At 39.0% G+C, this 22,267-nt stretch overlaps 1 protein-coding gene across 1 annotated transcript; it reads left to right on the top strand.

Annotated features, from left to right (window-relative positions):
* The first annotated feature begins 461 nt into the window (after positions 1-461).
* LOC104435019 (wall-associated receptor kinase 2-like) lies at positions 462-21,699 on the top strand. The gene is made up of 4 exons (XM_010047853.3): positions 462-969; positions 18,431-19,081; positions 19,209-19,379; positions 20,310-21,699. Exons 1-4 carry the CDS (start codon positions 462-464, stop codon positions 21,515-21,517), a joined length of 2,538 nt encoding a protein of 845 aa, XP_010046155.2. The 3' UTR covers positions 21,518-21,699.
* The last annotated feature ends 568 nt before the right edge of the window (positions 21,700-22,267 follow it).

The raw sequence follows: 22,267 nt of genomic DNA, 5'->3' as shown, positions 1-22,267 counted from the left end.
AGTGTAGCGGAAGGAACAATTTTCTTTTTCCAAGAAAGAGAGTTATCTTTGAGTGAGCTATCTAGTTACTGAGAGGTTCAGATTCACAAATTGAATATAGCGAGAAATCCACCTTTGGGTGAAGTTGTATCACATTATTTATCATAGTGGAAGTTTGAAGTGGACTATGGTCCCGTAGTTTTTCCCTTCACCTTGGAGGGTTTTCCATGTTAAAATTCTAGTGTTATTTATTATTTATCTTTACTGCTTTCATTTAATATTTTATCCTATTTAATTTTCATAGAAATAGTAGCAGGAAAGATTATCTGGACCTTCTCTACAAATATTCTTTTCTTTTTCTCCAAGTGGTATCAGAGCAAGGTTGCTCTATTTAGTATTTTTCTATGCAGAATTAAATGGAGGAAAATTTTGGCAACGTGATAAAATTGACTGCATTCAATTATGCAATCTGGAAACCAAAGATGGAGGATCCGTTATACATTAAAGATCTTTGGAGGCCAATTGTGATATTGACGGAGGTACCAGTACCAACGTTCGAGGAGTCCGATCCTGTAGCGGAAACCAAATTGGCATCGTCTTCTGGTGGCAAACCAACGACAATGTCCGAAAACGAATGGATGGTGCTCAATCGGAAGTGTGCTGCTCAAATCCAACAATGGATTGATAAAAGCATTTTTCAAAATTTTGCTAATGAACATGATGCTGGTGTTCTTTGGCAAAAATTAGAGAAAATGTACGCAAGAACAACGGCGCAAAATAAAGCAAATCACATGTGGCGGCTCGTGAATCTAAAATACAAAGACGGAAGCAGTGTCTCAGAACACATGAACGAGTTCCAAAGTATGGTAGACCAACTCAATTCTATGAAGATGACATTAGATGATGAATTGCAGGCATTACTGCTGCTTAGCTCTTTGCCAAATAGCTGTGACACACTTGTTGTGTTAGTCATCAACTTGGCTCCTTACGGTAAGCTTACCATGGACGTGGTAAAAGATAGAATGTTGAATGAAGAGTCCTAGCAAAAAGAGAGTGGAGTCAACCTTGAGTCTGAGGCTCTTGTCATTAATCGACAAGAAAATCAAGAATGGAGAGGGAGAGCAAAAGCCGAAACTTTCGGAATTACCAATGAGGAAGGTCCCAATCCAACTTCAGACGAGACAAGAAGTGCCATCATTGTGGCAAATTGGGACACTTCATCCGAGAATGCAGAAAGCTAAAGGCGGAAAAATCAAAAAGTCATAACATCAACAAAGCTAATGAGAACCAGACGAATGACACTGCAAATATTGCAGATGAGGTGATCATTATTCAAAGCGATGATTCCATTAATCTTACATCCCAAGATTCAACATAGGTAGTTGATACTGGTGCATCCTACCATGTCACAGCTCGTCAAGATCTTTTCACATCTTACACCACTAGCGATTTTGGACTCGTAAAGATGGGAAACGAAGGTACGTCCAAAATTATTGGTATGGGTAATATTTATTTGGAGACTAATGTTGGATGTAGGTTACTACTCAAAGATGTGACACATGTTTCGGACATACGCTTCAATCTTATATCTGTCGGCAAGCTTGATGACGAAGGCTACATCAATTTCTTTAATGATGGAAAATAGAAGCTCACTAAAGGTAATTTGGTGGTAGCCAAAGGAGAAAAGACTAACTCTCTCTATATCACACAATTCAAGCCGTGTAGAGGAGAGGTGATTGTAACTGGAAAAGGAGTCACCACCGAGTTATGGCATAAGAGACTCGAACACATGAGTGAGAAAGGACTTAAGATTTTCACTAGAAAGCAACTCCTACCCGGAATGAAAGGTATATCGTTGAATACTTGTGTCGACTGCATTATGGGAAAACAACCTAGAGTAGAATTTCGCAATTCCCCACCATCTAGAAAGCTGAAATTTTGATACATACTGATGTATGCACAATGCAAATTAGGACACTTGGAGGTGCGCTTTATTTTGTAACATTTATTGATGACCACCCTAGAAAGGTGTGGGCATTTGCCTTGAAAACTAAAGATCGAGTGCGGGAAATCTTCAAGCAATTTCATATGAAGGTTGAAAGAGAAACAGGCAAGCGATTGAAGTGTGTATGCTCTGACAACAAAGTGGCGAATATCGAGGACCTTTTGAAGATTATTGCAAAAACCTTGGGATCAAACTAGAAAGATCCATACCAAAAACACCTCAACACAACGGTGTCACAGAGTGGATAAATAGAACCATATGTGAAAAAATCAAATGTTTGCTCTCCAACGCAAAGCTGCCAAACCACTTTTGGGGTGAGGCAACGAGGACGGCAGTTGATTTAATCAACCTATCACCTTCAGCTCCACTTAACGGTGATGTATCACAAAGTGTTTGGATTTGTAAAGATGCTTCTTATGGCCACTTGAAGGTGTTTGGCTATTAGAGCATTTGTTCACATTCCAAGGGATGAGAGATCAAAGCTTGATGGGAAATCAAAGTAATGTATTTGTTTTGGGTACGCACATCAAGAATTCGGCTACAGACTCTGGGATCCTGTTAACCGGAAAATAGTAAGAAGCAGAGACGTGGTATTTCTTGAAGATTAGACAATCGAAGACTTCAAGAAGCATGAGAAATCTCCATCAACAGACAAATACTCATTTGATCTTGGCCCAGTCGCTCCTCCTATCAACAAGTAAACTGAATCTAGGATTGAAGGTAAGACTATTTCAACTAAATTTGAACCGATTGTTGAACAGGTCCCATCAGAACCTCAATTGAGGAGATCAACTCGTGAACGACAATCTAATTATAGATATTCTCCACTAATATTCTTTTCTTTTTCCCCAACACGTACTGACCTTCGGAATTCGGACACAGCTTTGATCCGCTCCACGGTAACTCATTCTCAAGCGCAACAAACCATTACCTGCCTGCCACCTTCGTTCTGTTTTGTCTTTGCCCGAGGGTCACTTGCAATTTATTTCATCTGGGACAAGGTGGACAGGACCGCGTGATGAGTTCTATCCTATTGGACTGCTTTTCGAAACTTGAACACAATTGGATTTTCTTCTCAAAGACGATTCTATTATGATAATTTCATCTTTCCATTGCTCCTCCACAAATAGAAAAGGACACACATTTCAATTTTACCCATTACACAGCACCTCACATCCTTCAAGGCTTACGAATTCTTCAAACGTGACTTTTTAAAAATCATCATCCTATTGCTTCTTTTTGTTAATACATTCTTTTTATTCAAACCATATCGGCACAAATGGTTGGATCTGGTGAAGTCACATACCGACTTAATTGGTTCTCAAAACATTACCTTCGACCAGAGACTGGAGTGGTCAATTTAGTCAATTTTTAATTCACCTGTTCTTTTCTTGAAAGGAGGGCATGCGAACATCTATATAAGGGCCTTCAACTTTGATTCATGTACTTATGCATGAGCTCGCTCTCAATTTATAAAAAATTTGTTAACTTTATTCAAGGTGTAGTGTAAGCATGTAATGGGGTTTTGGATTTTTTCCTCTAAACTTGTTTCATCCTTTTTGAAGGGTCATACTATATGGGACGACCGGCGTCAATATCAGTAATTTCCGACTTAAATTAATTATATAGTCTCAAATGGTATTGATGTGAAAATATATAAAATTAAACTAGTTCAATTAAAGATTTTATAATTGAAATAATAGCAATGCAATAAATTTAGGAACAATTTCGTGAGAACATGCATTGAGCAAAAGACCAATTTGGGACCGTATGTCTTTCAATCAAATTTCTCGATTTTTGTCGCCTTGTTTGGTTTGTCGTTGTACGATATGCAAATTGTTTATCTCGGCAAGTTGGGCAATCATTCATGACTGTGTTTTTGTCTCCAGGGTGGGGTATTCTTGTAGAATCTCATGTTAAAGAGCACAGGGTAATACTATGTAATGGTAATTTTCCGACAAGTCAGTAATTTTTTAACGGGTGCTACTAATGTTGTACCGTAAGAAATTTTTTAAAGTTCTATGGCAAGCGGTCAGGAGACCATTGAACATCTAGGCTTAAAAGCATTTGCCTATAGTCATGGCCGTCATACTTTACTCGCACAATTCAGCACAGTCTAGTCTGAACTCAGTTCATTATAGACGGGACCATTTTAGCTGGCGATTTGTGTGACCTACACAGCTTAAATCGCTCAAATCCATTTTGAATTGAAAAATCCTCATTTTTACTCATTAAAAGCTGGCAAGACGGGAAGAATGAAAAAATTGTTCAGCGACTTGGTAGTTTGTACGAACCACACCCACTGATGCACATTGCAACCAAAGCCATAAAGAATGGTTTTTTTTTTTTTTTGGGGATTTAAGGGAAGTGATCACACAGTGGGCGGAAGATTGATTTGTATTGCGGACTTTCAAGCTTTATTTATTTATTCATTGGGATTTAAGGAAAGTAATCAAATTAAGCGCACAAATGATTTAAAACTTGTGAAACAGGCCAGATTAACTAACAGAAGCTTCCCATGACTCCATAGGGTCCCAAAAAATAGGTTTGTTATTTATTACAACATATGTAGAAATCCTGGACCATAAAGTAATTAATGAATGATTTTATTTTATTATATGTGAATTATGGCTTACAAGAAAAAAATATTAGTCTCTTTCATGTTGGAGCATAATTTATACTTCCCATTGACAAGAAAGCATGAGGGGTATGGTTCGGGAGCCACATAAGGGCAATTTTATATTTTATTGATATTTTGAATTTGGACTCATCAATAATTATTAGGTATAATTTTTTTTTTTTTTTTTATAATTGAGGATTGTAATAGAAAAGTGACATGTTAGTCTTTTATCGGATATGGATCTAATTTAAGGATGAATCAGAATAAATATTTTAATTTTTTTGTTTTATTATTATTATTATTATTATTATTATTATTATTATTATTATTATTATGGTAAAGTTGTTTTTAAATTATTTGTTTGTGTTTGGGCCGTTAATATTTCATACAAGAGGGGAAAGTCTTGGTCATGTGCAATTATTGATCCAGACAAGTTGGACGGAACCACAGCGAAGAGTTCCGTCCACATCATTTCTGAATTTCCTCCACTTTGATTTGCGGGCCACGTTGTCCAATTACAAAAGAGAACTAATAAAATATCTTTGATGCTTATCTATAGGAAGGGCGGAGAGGCCATCGATTTGACCCTAATTAGTAATTACAACCCCAACGACCAATCGCTCACCATTCTCTCGCCTCTGACCGGCCACCCTAACCCTAACCTTGTGGATTCAAATATGAAGTGCATCTCCTCTGTATCTTTTGAAACCATCAAATCGATGCTCTATGCTGTAGGTTTCCGATTCATAATCTATTTTTCCTTCGATCGTTCCTCTTTTTCACTTCGGCCAAGAGGCGGTTGTTTCCTTTCCTGTAGCACTGATGTACGATCAGATGTAAAATTATAATCTTAGGAGGATATTGATAAAGTTGGCATTGATACCATAAAGGGGACATGATAAGGACTAATAACAATCCGAGACAAATGTGCCTATAGTCTCCAAACATCATTAACATATACAATGAGAGTCTCAGGCTTCAGAAATTTTTGGTCAACATAAAAAGCACAATAATGCAAATCACTGCAGCAAAAATGTAATGACCGACAAAAATAAAAGCACACTAAATCACGACAATGTCAAATCCTCTTGAATCATTTTTCGGGGATCAACATCACCAAGCCCTGCCAACCATTGTTGCCAAATGTCCATATCCATGAGCACTTTTTGATCGATGGAGAAAGTACAGTACTGCAAATCACTATAGTCAAATGTAAAGACCGACAAAAATAAAAACACACGTAGCAATGTCAAATCCTCTCGAGTCACTTTCTCAGGTCATGCCTTTAATTGGTGGATTATGTGAATGATGTCCATGTTATCCTAACTTAATGCTTGTGTTTATTACTATGTTATCTAACTAGAAAGGGGCCAACTGGTCAAGACTACAGCTATCTCACAATCAAATGTGATAACTAATGATAAAAAAAAAAAATGGAAATTATAGCCAGACTTTCGGCTTGATTATTCTATACAATATATTCTGTCATCCTTTTGTAAATCGACGCATCATCCTCGATATTCTAATATAGATCAATACATATCCAATTATAATTAAAAACTTACTTAACTAAAAACAATAATCACTTATCTTTCTTGTGAACAAGAGATTATAGCAAGCATCGTTGAACTCTAGGTAATATCATGAATCATAACAAATCATCTATAATCTCAAGTTATCTTGATAACTAGTACCTATCTTCTTTAATCTTGTCTATCATGAAATAAATGGATGAGCATGGCCGTAGAAATATCTCCTAATTCTTTAGTGAGAAATCAATTTTCTGATCACATGTACAAAATCAGGGACAAATTTAATGATATTTATCCAGGTAGGATTTGTAAAGTTGACATTTGATAGAATATTAAAAGAGAAAATCAAAAGACAAATTAAAATCTTGATCAAAATCTATCAAATCCATCTACCCACGTGCCAAAAAAATAAATAAACAGAAATTCCGTGAAGAGCGGCGGATGGCTCCAAGTAGCTAGAGGACAAGCTCAGATTAGGTAGTTGAAGCTGTTCCTAGATCAAAAACTGAGCCCAACTTATTGGACTAGCAGCTGTTCACGATTTTACAAGCCATGTGCTGCTCCACATATCCATGTGATCGTTCCATCAACAAACGATTGGCAATTAAGGAATTGATTAGTTTTTTTTTTTTAAGGAATTGATTAGTTGACAAATGTATAATATTAGTGGGAAATGACCACAACGTAATTCATAACGTGGTTCTGTCCGACTTGCCTAGTTAAATAATTGCAAATGGCCATTGGACAAAGACAAAACAAGGCAAAATAAAACGAAAACTTTATTGACAAACAATTTGCATTGTCCAATATCTCTCTCTCTCTCTCTCTCTCTCTCTCTCTCTCTCTCTCTCTCTCATGCAATTACCATGTTATTGTTCAACAAACAACTAGCAATTGAGAAATTGATTAGTTTACCATGTTATTGTTCAACAAACAACTGGCAATTAAGAAATTGATTAGTTGAGAAATGTATAATATTAGTGAAAAATGACCATGACACGATTCATCACGTCGTTCAGTTCTGACTTGCCTAGTTAGGTTATTGCAAATAACCATTGAACAAAGACAAAACAAGGCAAAATAAAATCAAAACTTTATTGACGCACGACTTGCAATGAAGAAATTTATTTAGAGAAATAGTGTATAATATTAGAGGCAAACGATATAGAGGCGCAGATATCACCATTTAGGTCGATCCCTAGAAGACATCTTCAATTAAGCCCAAATAGAATCGGTTGTTTCCCACCCGTCGACAGGGGGATGCATTATCTCACCATCAAGATTTCTTCGGATCATTTTTCAATCAAAACGACCTCATTTTCATTTTACTTAAGCCATTTGGTGCTCTGTCAACAATGTTTGCCTTTCGTTGACAAATCCTTGATGGAAAACGTGTTACACATATACAAGTTTCACATTTTTAGTAACACAATTTTTTTTTTTATAGTAAATATGTCATAGTGGATATAATTTAAAGTTTTTGATGACATTTTCCCATGATTTTAACTATTTTCTTTTCATTTTTTAAAAATCTTTGTCAAATTTTTATCATGCAAAATTCTTAAAAATCTTTTTGGATCATATCAATTTAATACAAGATGTATGTAATTTTTCATAATATTTTCAAAATTGGACAATTACTTTAAGATTATTTAGAAAGGAAATAAGTGAAGTTTTGTTCTATTTTAAGAAATCAAAACCCAAGGGCCCTAGTGGAAAAACTTGTAGATGCTTGTGATGGTGAGGACGGAAGCCCTAATTGATAAATTAATGAGTTGGTACACACACCATTGCCCATAGGAAGTTTGGGATTTTCAAAGGGTCTATAAAGAAATTCAAGGATATTGTAGATAGAAATTTCTAAGGTTCTCATTAATTCTTGTTGTTCAACCGATGAAATTCGTTAAAAAAAAATGAAGGAATTGTGTTTAACGATGGAGAGATACAGAGCAATATTTTGTTTTGGAATTGTCGTATTATAAAGTTTATCAAGGGTTCTCTTCCTTCGTAAAAGATGAGGGGTGCAGGTCTTCTCCTTTTCCATTAACTTTTAAGTTTTGCCCCAATATTCCAACTATAAAAGATCGATTGGGAAAGGGGAAGACCAGACTTTTTCCCATGGAGAGAGAGAGAGAGAGAGAGAGAGAGAGAGAGAGAGAGAGATTTCATTAAACTCTGGAATCCTAAGAATCCTTTCAGAGAATATTTGGAAAGTAAGAACAGCTTTTCTTGGACAAGAGCACTCCAGTATCTGGCTCACACAGGCTTGCTCCTCCCAATGAGTAGCGACAAAAGATTCCAAGAAGAATATGTCGGAAAAATCATGCATTTGGAAAATGTAAACGTGCAATGCACTGCACAAGACTTCGTCACAACTCGGAATTATCATTGAAATGTCTCATGCAAGTGTCTAGGACCAGCTGATGTTAACTCCGCAGCTTGAACTGAGCCGACAACTACAGCTACTTGACCCAAAAGAAAAACTATGAAGACAAAACCCACACATGACTTCTCCTTGTATACGCCCCAACCCATCAGATTAATCCATCAAAAGAAAAGAAAAATACCATATGCAGACAGTTGAAGGAAGAACCATGGTCATACCATAATCACATAGCAGAAGTTAGTGATTCAAAGACGAAGCCCGTATGCCAAAGTTCCCGTGGAAATCTCTCGATTCCACATTCTTTTGGATTGAGCTACAGCAATTCTGACTGCCGCATTGACAGCCCCGTCGTTTATTGTCGATATGACTCTAGTGACCCTCCCACACCTTATATGGTCAATAAAAGGACTAACATACAAATACTTAACATCTCTGTCGAGGATCGTGAGATGTGAGTAGCCGTGTGAACAGGTCGAAATTGCTATACCTCTTCAGCGCAAGACTTCGTCACACAAGAATTTATCACTAATTCTCTCATGTAAGTGGCTATGAGTTATGGTCATTTAATTGTCTCATTGTGCCCAATGAAAATATTTTTTGTTCTCTTGTTTATATAAGAGATAAAATATCATTTTTAAGAGAAAATTTTCCAAATTGTTCATTTTTCGTGAAACAAAGAAAATCTTGGTGTGAGGCTTTTCTTTTCAATTATAGAACTCACTGTGAGTTCTGCCAAAGAAGTTAACATATACTCGTACATTAGGTTATTATTACGTTATTATTACGAATTATAAGATCATGTGATCAAATACTAAACTTCTTTATATTTGTATTGTTATGATTATGGCACGAATTTTTTGAGCCCACGAATGAGACTCCAGTTGAATCGCAGGGAACCCCGATCATCATTGAAGGAAAGTTAGAGAATTGGACTTACGGGACATCTAAAGCTGGTTCGATGCGAGACACATGCACGTCGTTTACCCAAACCCCCATCGTTTCCATGCGAAAAATGAAAATATTACTAAATTATGACCCACTGCCTAAAATGAACGATAGGCTTTTTGGTGTTCTCAGCATTTTCGGCGAAATTGAATCTTGGTGAAGTGAAGTCCAACCTAGATCAGCTTCTTCGTACTTAATTATATGCATAGAACATGTTCTTACTTGTCATGCATCATTATGAGAGTATACAGCCCTACAAACGGGAAAATATACATTGGTCAGATTTAATTATGATCCAGGCGTGATAGGACGTTCCTCAAAATTATGAAGATGTAACAAAATATTTACAACACGGGTACTAGATTAAAAGAAAAAAAAAAATTCTTTGCGATTATAATTCTCCGCAAATACATATCAACCGCAATCCATATTAATTACAAATCCTAGCCCAAAAAAGAAAAAAAAATTCCACATGCGACATATCTTTTCTTAATTTAAAAGTATATAATGAACTCTTATTTTGAAATCTTAATTTTGCAACATAACAATTGAAAAAGTTAATATTTTACCTCTTTGAAGCTAGTTGATTAATTATTTTGAAACTACCCGTTATTCTTCTCTAGAGTGCATTTATATAGTGTAATAACAGCAACATACAATTTTTTTAGTTTAAATCCAAGCACCTTGAAACACATTTTCATGAACACAATCGTCAGCTCAAACCAGTCTGCTATTGTTGATTTTTCTTCTTTCTCATTCTCCTGTTTTAGGGTGTGATCTCTCCTGCTCTGCATAAGCTTTGCTTGACTTCTCAAGTCTTGGCAATATAATGACAGCAGCCAGCATCATTGATACATTCTATCAACGATGCTGTCAAAGTTGGCGTGCAATAACAAATCCCGATTTGACTTATTGTTGTGCATGAGAAGTTGTTGAGGAAACTGACTCCATTGACTTGGCATTTACCGGAAACTTTACAGGTGACCCTCAAGAAATTTTTAAAAATCAATTTCGGACTCCCGAAGTCCTTTTGACTTAGCAATGATCAGATCTCGGACCACATATGTTGTTTTATATAAAAAGGCCATCTTACTTCTATTTATGTGTATGCCCTCGATCCTATCAAGTTAATTTATCGAAAGACATTTGTAAGAGTTTGAAGAACCATGTTCATCCATGAGCTTCTCTCGAGAGTTGTCGTGCTTGGGACAATCGTATTGGGTGCATACCACATCCACATAGCAGAAGCTGATGATTCAATAACAAAGCCCGGATGCCGAAGCACTTGTGGAAACCTCTCTATTCCATATCCCTTCAGATTGAGTGACAGTGAATCCCACTGTGGCATTGAACCTTCCTCTTTTAGAGTTGATTGTGATGACTCGGCTAACCATCCAACGCCTTATATGGATAATGTTGGGAATGACTGATCCCCGAAAACGGATTCGACACTCAATCGAACCCCTAAATCAAATGCGGAAGACGAAGCCCGAGAATTACACGTATCACCGATCGTAAAGCACACCACGGATTCGAGCGTACCTTATTAGCCACAGATTAAACACCAATGCTGAAGATCGAGGAAGAAATTTTGGTCCTGTTCGATCCGATGGCGCCTTGAAGGGAAGAAGAACAATGCCTTGTCTTACTGTTTCTTCTTTTGTTTGAGAGAGAGAGAGAGAGCGTGGGAAAAAGGGACGTACGTACGTTTGTTTTTCAACAGTTGTCTTCTCCCTCTCTCTCCTCCCTTTTATACCTTCCCCCATCCACGGGCCTTATTCCCGTGGGCCGAGCCTTTTGGGCCCAGCATGGGCGGACGGGCCTTAAGCCCATCTCATAAATCCATCATCTCCCACTCGCACATGGTGGTCTAAAACCAACATGGGCGGACAGGCCCTACTCAGCCCCATCGAGAAAAATCCATCATAGACTCTCACTTAACATGATGGGCCGAATAGAATTCTCTTTTCCTCTCTTCAACATTCATACCGGTGAATAATCCGTGCGACCAGCATACTTTGAGAGCGTTGCTATACATCCGTTAGGAATATATAGCAGCTCATAATGGGCATCACATCCTGAGTAGATTTAGTATGCAGTTCCCTAGATCGATCAATCACATTTATATCTCTCTTGATCTCTTTTAAACAATGATATATATATATATATATATATATATATCTATATATTGTATTCACAATTATGATTATTCCAAAGACAGTCATAATTGGTTAACCGGTGAATACAAAACTATAATGTGATTCTCCAAAATCAATCTTCCTTTTCCCTTCAAACTCTCAATTTCAGTTCAGCTTGCTTTTCTAGAAATGCCCCATTAGATCGAATCAAACTCATGACCATTGGCAACATCCTAAGATAGCAAACACTAAATAGAAATCTTGAGAATATGTAAGAGTCATGAGGGGACTAAAAATTGAGGAACTCTTTTCCTCAAGAGTCTCACACGACATAAAAAGTTGAGATCAAACTTTGCCACTCTTATTGGTCGTCTCATGCATACGTAGTATGAAATACGTATTACGGTATCAACTCCTTTCCCATGGAGCGTATGTCTACACCTTTCAATACCGTACAGATGATAGTTCAGACATACCCAATGTCTAACTTGAGTTCACATATCTACTCATTCACTAAATTCATCGAACTCACATCGGCATCATAGACGGATAAAGTAAAATATGTAGGGTATTTTACTCTCGGACATAGTAAGTATTATGTCCTCATCTTAACACCAGTTAAGGCAACATACGTGTTTTAAGCTTGAGCTCTCGATTATCACCTAGATAATAAGCTTAAAAACAGTCTCATCTCTATTTATCACACAAGAAATAGAGGCGATTACCCGTGTGAGTGGGCTAATCTCATATCTGTCCGACATACTTTCCTAACTTAAAATAATACACTAAGTATTAAGATGCATAAAGATCATACAAAGATTCATAGGCATTAATCAATGAAAAACAAAATTTCATAAATGTGAACAACTCGGGAAATTACAATTCAGGTACATCGACTCTACGCAATCCTAGAGATTTTACATGACCACAAAACACATCTCTAGGTATTGGCTTTGTCATAGGATCTGCTACCATTCTATGCATAGATATGTACTGTAAGTTCACATCCTTTCGTGCAACCATATCTTTTACAAAGTTATACTTGGTATCTATATGTTTGGTCTTGCCATGATACTTTGGATCTTTGGTGTACGCTATAGTTGCTTGGCTATCACAGTTAACCAACAATGGATTTGCAGCTTTCTCAATAACACCTAAATGATCTAAGAATCTCTTAAGCCAAACTCCGCTTCTTGTACTCGTCGCTGATAATGCCACGAACTCAGCTTCCATCGTGGATAAGGCTATGCAGGTTTGCTTCTTACTACTCCATGATATTGCGCCATTGCTCGTAAGAAAGCAAATCCCGAGGTAGATTTCCTTTCATCTAAATCTCCTCCCCAATCAGCATCCGAATAGCCTTCAAGTCGCAGATCCTTTCCTTGGTAATTCAACTTGTAATCAGCAGCCCTTCGATACCTCGGTATTCTTTGACAGCTTTCCAATGTGCTGGACCTGGATTGGATTGGTATCTACTCACCATTCCAACTGCAAAACATATGTCGGGTCTTGTACACATCATAGCGTACATCAAGCTCCCAACAGCACTTAGCATAAGGAACATGTTCATTTGTTCCTTCTCTTGTGGAGTCCTTGGACACAGTTTATGGCTCAATCCTTCACCTTTTGCAATAGGAGTGTCTATGGGTTTACAATCCCATATCCCTCAATTCAAAATTGGAAGACAACCAACTTTTGATTGTATTGACAAACTCCATATTACTTCCGGCAATTAGTATATCATCAACATATAATGATATGATCACAAATTGATCATTGGATCTTTTGATATATACACAATGATCCTCATCTATCATTGTAAAGTCATATGCCATTATGGCATTATGAAATCGTATATACCATTGTCTTGACGATCGCCGGGCCATATATCGACCCCCAAAGTCGACATACCTTTCTTCTTGGCCTTTCACTATGAAACCAGCAGGTTGTTCCATATATATTTCTTCCTCTAATTCTCCATTGAGGAAAGCAATGTTTACATCCATTTGATGTAACTCAAGATCCATACCAAACACTATTGCCAGAATTATGCAAATCAAGGTAAATCTCACTACAGGAGAGAATGTTTATTCATAATCAATTCATTCCTGTTGATTATACCTCTTCGCCACAAGGCGAGCCTTATGCTTTCTATCGAGCCATCAGCCTTTTATTTTATTTTGAGAACCCACTTGTTCCCAATAGCTCTGCGTCCCTTTTGGAAGATCAACCAGTTCCCAGACTTGGTTTAACTTCATTGACTCCATCTCCTCTTTTATTGCATTAATCCATTTTTCCTTATTAGGGCAATTCGAGCCTCATTAATATTTCTTGGCTCATCCTCATCTTGTGGAGCAACCATAAAAGTTTCCCTTTCAATGTCAAAACATCGACGGGGAATACTTTGGCGACTTGTTCACCGTATGGGACATTGTACACTTAGCACATCATTCCCCATTATGCTCCCACTTGGATTAGGTAATGATGATGTCGTCACATTAGGTGGTTGCAATTGAGAATGAGTTGAATTCAATTCATCACATCTCATATTGCTCCCACTTGGATGAACTCCATTAATATCATTATCTTGATCTAAGGTTTCAAATAGGAAGTAATCTTCCCTTATTTCGCCCTTCTTAGGAAATACATCCACTAAGAATGTGACATCCCGTGATTCAAAATTCAGTTATTCTCCCACTTTCCTGCTCACCTATGAACACATACCCTTTCGAGTGTTCGGAGTATCTCATTAAAATACTCTACTTTTATCCGGGACTCAATTTCCCAAACTTGTGAGAGGACATATGAGTATAGGTAGCATAACCCCATGGCTTAAGTAAACTTAAGTCCGGTTTCTACCTATCCATAACTCATATGGAGTGGAACTAACTGATTTGGAAGGCACCCGGTTAAGTATTTAGGCAGCAAGTTAACAACGCATCACTCCAAAAAGTGATATGTAAGTTAGCATACGCCATCATGGATCTAACCATTTCCAGTAGGGTTCTGTTTCTTTTCTCTGCAACACCATTTTGTTGAGGAGTATATGGAATAGACAACTGTATTTCTATTCATTTTCATCACATAATTTTCTGAACTCATCAGATAAATATTATCGACCTCGATCGGATCTAAATACTTTTATTTTCTTGTCTAATTGATTTTCTGTTAGGTTCATAAACCTTCTGAAACAACTTATGCTTCAGATTTATGAGAAATCAAATAGACACATCCGAATCGAGTATAATCATCTATTAAAAGTGATGAAGTAAACAGTCCCATGCCTTTCTCTCACATTCATTGAACCACAAACGTCATAATGGATTAAATGCAGAGGAACGTTAACTCTTTTACCTTTTCCAAATGGTTTCCTTGTCGTTTTCCCTTCTAGGCAATGCTTACATATGGACAAATCGACTTATTCAATATTGCCCAACAAGCCCTCTTTGGCTAGTCTATTCATATGTTGTTGACCAATATTGACCAAGTTTAGCATGCCACACATTCACATCATTATCATATTTATTAGGAGACGTGAGAAGGGAATAACAAACATTAGTATTAACATAATCAATATCTAATACAATAAAACCATCCAGAAAATAACCACAACCATAGTAATTTGTATCCAAAAACAAATTCACACCTCTATTACGTAAGTTCATATTAAAACCTAATTTAACCAACACTAATACAGACACTAAATTCGACGAATCTCCGGAGCATATAGCACATCATGAAGGAACAAAGTGCGTCCACCACGCATATTCAGTTGGCATGTGCCAATTCCTTTCACTTCAGCTCGGAGTTGTTTCCCACATAGATCCACTTAGTTCCAGCTTGGTACTGTCGAATTCCACGAAGGATCCTCTATCCTTCGCTACATAGTCTGTCGCTCATGAATCCAAAGTCCACAAAGGATTAGATTCATTTAAAAATATAGAACTCGACACATAAGTAAAATTCTGAAATGTACAAGGTGTGTATACATTCTTTGGCTCACGATAGTCGCAAGCATAGTGACCCTTCTTGTCACAGTTGTAGCATTTCACCCTTGCAAGCTTTTTCATGCGGGGACGCTTCCCTTTTTATGTTGGTTAAACTTGGGTTTCTTCCCCGAAGGACCTGCTTCTTCCTTGCCTTTTCCCTTATCAAACCAGTTAGGGCACTTGCGCTTGGAGCTCGAAGCTCCATTTGAGCTAGAACTAGCATGATAAAGTTCAGCTTCCGGCTTAGCCGCCAACAGGCGGTCCTCTTCCAGCTCAAGATGACGCATTGCATCCTCAAATGTTTTGATGTTTTCATTATGAGTCAGGTGCACCTTCATGTGCTCCCAACTCTGAGGCAAGGAACGAATCACTGCTTGCACCTGCTGCTCATCTGTGAGGACATGGCCAGCATCTCTCAAACTCGCTTATCATGTTTGACATCTTTCTAAGATGTTGCTTCATGGTTTGACCATGAGGTTTCTTATAAGAGTCAAACCCGATAGTGAGCCGCCTCGCCTAGTCACCGAAGTATGACCAAATCTAGCTGCCAATGCCTCCCACATTTCCTTGGCATTGTCAAAACGCCGAAACTCTTGCATGACGTCATTTTCCATGCTGCTCAAAGAACGTGATGCGAGCTAGAGAGTTCATTCTTTTCCACGCAGAAAAAGCTTCTTTGTCTCTTTTGTGCTGTGCGGTGGTTCCTTCTTCAGTTCTACCATGGTCATGACAAGAGCCTCAAGTGCTTATTGCTCTTCCAAAGACATACTGGATTTTCATTTGCCAAATTTCATAGTTGTCTCCATTGAGCTTTTCACCTTTGTTCAGCTCGGCAACTATGCTCTTTGTGGCTGAAGCCATTGATCTAAACAAATCAGACAAATATGCACGAATTATTAATGTCTATCATTTATGCATCCCTATTTACATAAATCCATCATATTAATGAATAATTTCAAGTAAGGTTTCAGAATCAAAAGGTCACTATGTTTCCAATCATCTTCCAAAATCCTAACTTTAAACTATCATCAATATAATTGTCTTATGCAAAATCAATTCTATGAAGCTACAAAAACTTCTAAAACTATCCACACTAATTACCCACAAAGAACCAGCAATAACAGCAATATATAATAGAACATCCAATAAAAACAATAATGCTTTCAATTAACACAATTAGGTAGTAATCATTACATAATATGTAAACAAATCACACTCAACATATATCAGCCAATACAACTAACACCAAGTCAGCACATGTACTGGGAAAGATCCCCTTTTGTTCAATTTCTTGATCTTTTCCCTTGAAACAATACAATAATATTCATTTACAAAATCCATCACAATTTTCTTATAGGAAGCAGCTCCGTTGACATCCCATATGCGATTCAACACATCTTGCCATTCGGGTGGAAGAGTGTTTATGAAAAAATCGCACCATCTCTCGATCAGTGACATAGGACGACCATTCCATATGACCTGTTGAATTTTCCCGTTGACTTCAAGGACATGATCAATTAAGTCACCTCTCTCCCATCGATGATCGGGCCGCTCGGCTATCAACTTAGACAGCTATCCTTTTGTTCATCCAGAATCGCGCGAATAGGTGTGCGCAACCTCGGGGGAGGCATTGTTCCTGCAACAAATGCAGAACAAATAAGGGATCACATTATAATCCATATAGACTTAATTGAAAAAAGAAACACATTTTTTTTTTTTCGGTCAACGGTCAACGGTCAACGGTCAACGGTCAGAGGGTCAACGGTCGTCGGTCGTCGGACCGGTCGGACCGGACGGACCGGTCGGGCTGGTCGGACCGCTTGCGCGGACTGACGCACGTGCCTTGCGCGTGTGGGGGATGACGTCACGCAGACGTCATCCGCACGTGCCTGCCACGTGCCTTGGTCTCCGGTGGGTCGGGTCGCCGGCCGATGACCATCTGGCGAAAAGACGTCAGTGATGACGTCATCGGTGACGTCATCCGAACGGTTACCGACCGTTGGATGACGTCATCACGTGACGTCAGCACGCGTCGGTCCGCAGACCGGCGCGTGCCAGTTCGCCCGCCGGCGGTGTGCATGCGCCGGTTCGCCGACCGGCGCGTGCACCGCACGCACTGGCCAATGCCAGCGCTTCGGGCGCGTCGCGCCCACGCGCAGCGCCTTCCGGCCGCACGTGTGGGCGCGTGCGGCGGCTCCCTGCGGCGGTCGACACATCGCCGGACTTGTCTCGACGTCGCGCTTCTTCCTACGCAATCACAAAACAGTTTCGACATACGAAAACTCAGTAAAAAGGCCGAAGAACGCTCGGGTGTCGGGATTTTTGTCCCGATCCGTACGGCCGGGAGTTTCTTCGCGAAAACTCAAACAAAAAACATCAAATTGATCGGGAAAACGTGAACTAGGGCTCTGATACCAATGTAGGGAATGACTGATCCCCGAAATACCGGATTCGACACCGAATCGAACCCCTAAATCAATGCGGAAGATGAAGCCCGGGAAAACAACACGCATCACCGATCCTAAAGCACACCACGGATTCGAGCGTACCTTTTAGCCACAGATTAAACACCGACGCCAATGGAAGAAGAGAAATCTTAGTCCTGTTGATCCGGTGAAGCAAAAACACCTTCGGTAGTCACTGTTTGCCTTTGGAGGAAAAACAACAGAGAGCGGGAGGGAGAGAAGCGTACGTCGTTTCTTTGATTAAACGGTACCTTTCTCTCTCTCTCTCCTTTTTATACCCCCTTCTTTCCACGGGCCCTATTCCCGTGGGCCGGGCTTTCTGGGCCCAGCATGGGCGGACGGGCCTTAAGCCCATCTCATAAATCCATCAGATAATAAAGGAAGTGCCTTGGAAATACTCTCCATCTCTCTCGAGGATCACGAGATGCGGGTAGCTACGTTGATCGGCCGAGACTGCTATAACTCTGCAGGGTATGTCGCCACTTCAAGCATCTTTCCCACACTCACCCTCAAAGAATTCCCCATATCCAACACCAAGAACAAGTTCATAGCTGTCGGTTGCGATACATATGCGACCTTCAAAGACCGCCAGGGCAATTTCGCCTTTGGATGTATGTCGATATGCAATGACATTTCTGAAGTGACTAATGGCTCGTGCTCAGGTATTGGTTGCTGCGAGACGAGCATACCTAGGAACTCGTTCGACTACAATATCTCCATTGATAGCTATAGAAGCCATGAAGAAGTCTTGGATTTCAACCCTTGCAGCTATGCTTTTGCCGTGGAGAATGGTTTCTACAATTTCAGCTCTGATGATCTTTCGGGACTTGAACTTGAGAAGGCTCCCTTGGTTCTCGACTGGGCAATAGGGGACAAAAATTGCGAGGTCGCCAAGAGCAGTGCAAAGAACTACATGTGCACCGAGAATACCCATTGTACCGATGCTAAAAATGGGGTGGGGTACAAGTGCACTTGTTTAGAAGGTTTCCATGGCAATCCGTATCTCACGAATGGCTGTCAAGGTATTTTCATATTGATATTCTTTACTTTGTTCTTACTATTATATATCTGGGAAGACTAAACGTTACTGATTATTATCCCTTTCATTTCTTCTTAAGTTCATCATTTTGGATATGTGTGTTTTTGTAGATATTGATGAATGTGCCGATCCAAATAAGAACCAGTGCAACGGAATTTGCTATAACTTCGATGGGAGTTATAATTGTTCATGCCCAAAGGGTTATCATGGCGATGGCAGGAAGGGTGGGCAAGGATGCACTGCTAATGCTAATCCATCACATTGGGTGCAGATTCTTGTTGGTATGTTTTTCCATTTTACTTGGATGTCTGTCTCAAACAGCACTATTTAAATCAGCTGATTTTGATGATGAACTGATCTCTCTGTCACAATAAAGAGAACTCAAAACTCAACAGAAGGATTTCAAATAAATAATAAAAAAAGAAAGTACTTGAAGAAAGAAACTAAACCCATAGAAAGAGAGCTGGCTAGAGATAGAGAAAAAGAAAATGAAGAGAAAATGGTGACGTAGACGACCATATACCACGGTGGTTCCTGTTGCCGCCTTGGGAGTGCGACACCGCGGTGGTCGCACGACCTCCAATCTAGAGAGAGAGAGAGAGAGAGTCCCTCGACGATGTTCCCTGAGAGAAGCAACTGGGGTGGTCTCTTGAGAGCCGTTACCATCTCCCGGTGGTCACAAGCGGACGCTAGCAGCATTTATGGTAGCACAGCTCAGATCGAAAAGGAACAATTCATTACTATATGTTAATTTATTTGTGCAATCCAGGTATGCCCCGTTTCCTTGGTCAAGTGTAGTTGTCCAATATTTTACAAGGATCCATCCTATCCAAATTTCATCACCAAATGCCATGTAGAATAGTTCTCGTCTTGCAACGACCCCTAGATGGAGATTGCAAATACAGTGTCAAAATGAAATATTTGATTCTAAGAGATTGATTATATATATAATAAAATATATACTTGTATATCCCGAAAAAGAATAAGCTTTTGTATATACGGTTACTCGAACTTCATTGATAACAGAAAACTTGTTCACTGCCTTGAGATTTTTTAAAATTGATTTTGTCTTAAAAATAGCTTAGATCCCTTTTGAACGAGGAAGCTGTATAATGTGGTCTAAAGAAAAGTTTTAAAATTTAAGCTTCCTCTTCGTGGTGCATTTTAGACTTAACAATGGTTTTTATAAAGGAACTGGTTATGTCATGCAGGTTCTGGTGCGGGGACAATAGTGCTGCTATTCAGCGCAGGCTTTCTGTATCTGGGAATCAAGAAAAGGAAACTCATAAGGCTCAAAGAACATTACTTCAAACAAAATGGTGGCTTGCTTTTGCAGCAACAGCTACACGAACGTGACAGAACCACCAACACCACAAAAATCTTCAAAGCCGAAGAGCTAGAGAAGGCTACCAACAATTATGACGAGAGCAGAATAGTCGGCCGAGGTGGATATGGTACAGTTTACAAAGGATTGTTGCCAAATAACACGGTTGTTGCGATCAAGAAGTCTAAACTTGTGGACAAGACCCAAATCGAACAGTTCATCAATGAAGTCATAGTGCTTTCTCAAATTAATCATCGTAATGTGGTTAAGCTTTTGGGATGTTGTTTGGAGACAGAAGTGCCTTTGTTAGTGTATGAGTTCATGAACAATGGAACTCTGTTTGACCACATTCACAATTGCATCAAGTCCTCCAAGATGCCTTGGGATACCCGATTGAGAATTGCTTCAGATATTGCTGGCGTCCTTTCATACTTGCACTCAGCAGCTTCCACTCCCATAATCCATCGTGACGTCAAGTCAACAAACATCCTTCTTGATGACAATTACATTGCCAAAGTTTCTGACTTTGGAGCTTCAAGATTAGTCCCACTTGATCAAACTCAATTGTCCACTTTAGTTCAGGGGACATTGGGATACTTGGACCCTGAATACTTGCAAACAAACCAATTAACAGAAAAAAGCGATGTTTACAGCTTCGGAGTTGTGCTAGTCGAGTTGATAACTGGGAAGAAGGCACTTTCTTTTGATCGACCTGAAAAAGAGAGGAGCCTAGCAATGCATTTTCTTTTGTCATCAAAAAACAATCAATTGTTCCAAATTGTTGATCGAGTTATTGCAGATGAAGGGAACAACGAGCAAGTGAGGGAAGTTGCCAATATTGCAAAGAGATGCTTGAGATTAAAAGGTGAGGAGAGGCCGACCATGAAGGAAGTGGCAATTGAATTGGAGGGACTCAAAGCGAAATCTAACCATCCATGGATGAGTACTGTCAATTTGAATGGAGAAGAGGTGATTCATTTGCTGGGAGGGACGACCGACCTCACCGTGTACATGGATACTGCTGAGACCATGAACACGGGGCCCTCGGATAGCATGAAAAACCATGTCATGCCACCAGTCAATAGTGGCAGATGAGAACAACGATGGGTTGTTTCTTCTTCGTCAAGGGATTCTTAGGGGTTTAAGAGAACTCTTGATTACCAATTTACCGTAGTGAGCCCTCGTACTATAGGCATATTACTGTTGATGGCATACTAGGGGAGTTCCATTCTAGCTGCCGTGGTTGAGTCTTTATCTTTAATTTGGATCTAGAGTTCCTATACATTGTAATGGAGTCAGTGTTGTGATTCATAAGTGGAAATCTTATGGTTCTTTACATTATCAGGGCAGGATCATTTAGCGGCGACCCGAGAGCATCGGATCTAGTCGTGACCGAATGTAGAAACGGTTTCTTCTTTTTTTCTCCGAATGTTGTCATAAACTAGTCCGAATGGTAAGCGAGTGCAGATTTGAGTTTGCTCGAGGAGAGAGTTTGTCCCACTTTGACAAAGATTTTTCTTGGCGGAAAAATATTGGGGACACGTTTTGAGTACCACGAGGATTCACAGTAATGCGAGGAATTCTTGCATTCTAGTCCAAAAGCAAAACTGCGATAAACTGTGCTTGAATTACTGTTTTGCCATCGCTGGGCCAGCAAAAAAACGAAAGAAAAGAAAAATTATAAAAAATTATATATTTTTTTAAATGCAAAATTATTTATGTTAGCATTGACCGTGTCACGTAGGATAGCCAGCGCCTACGTAAGCAATCACTGGTTTAAATTGAAAAATTTAGAACTGAAATGCTATACATTAATAGATTTAAGATTTTTTTAGTAATATTCTC

The sequence above is a fragment of the Eucalyptus grandis genome, chromosome 3, assembly GCF_016545825.1.
Source record: "Eucalyptus grandis isolate ANBG69807.140 chromosome 3, ASM1654582v1, whole genome shotgun sequence".
In the NCBI taxonomy this organism is placed as follows: domain Eukaryota; kingdom Viridiplantae; phylum Streptophyta; class Magnoliopsida; order Myrtales; family Myrtaceae; genus Eucalyptus; species Eucalyptus grandis.
Note: the sequence above shows the minus strand (reverse complement) of the source record. Positions and strands in the feature narration are given on the sequence as shown.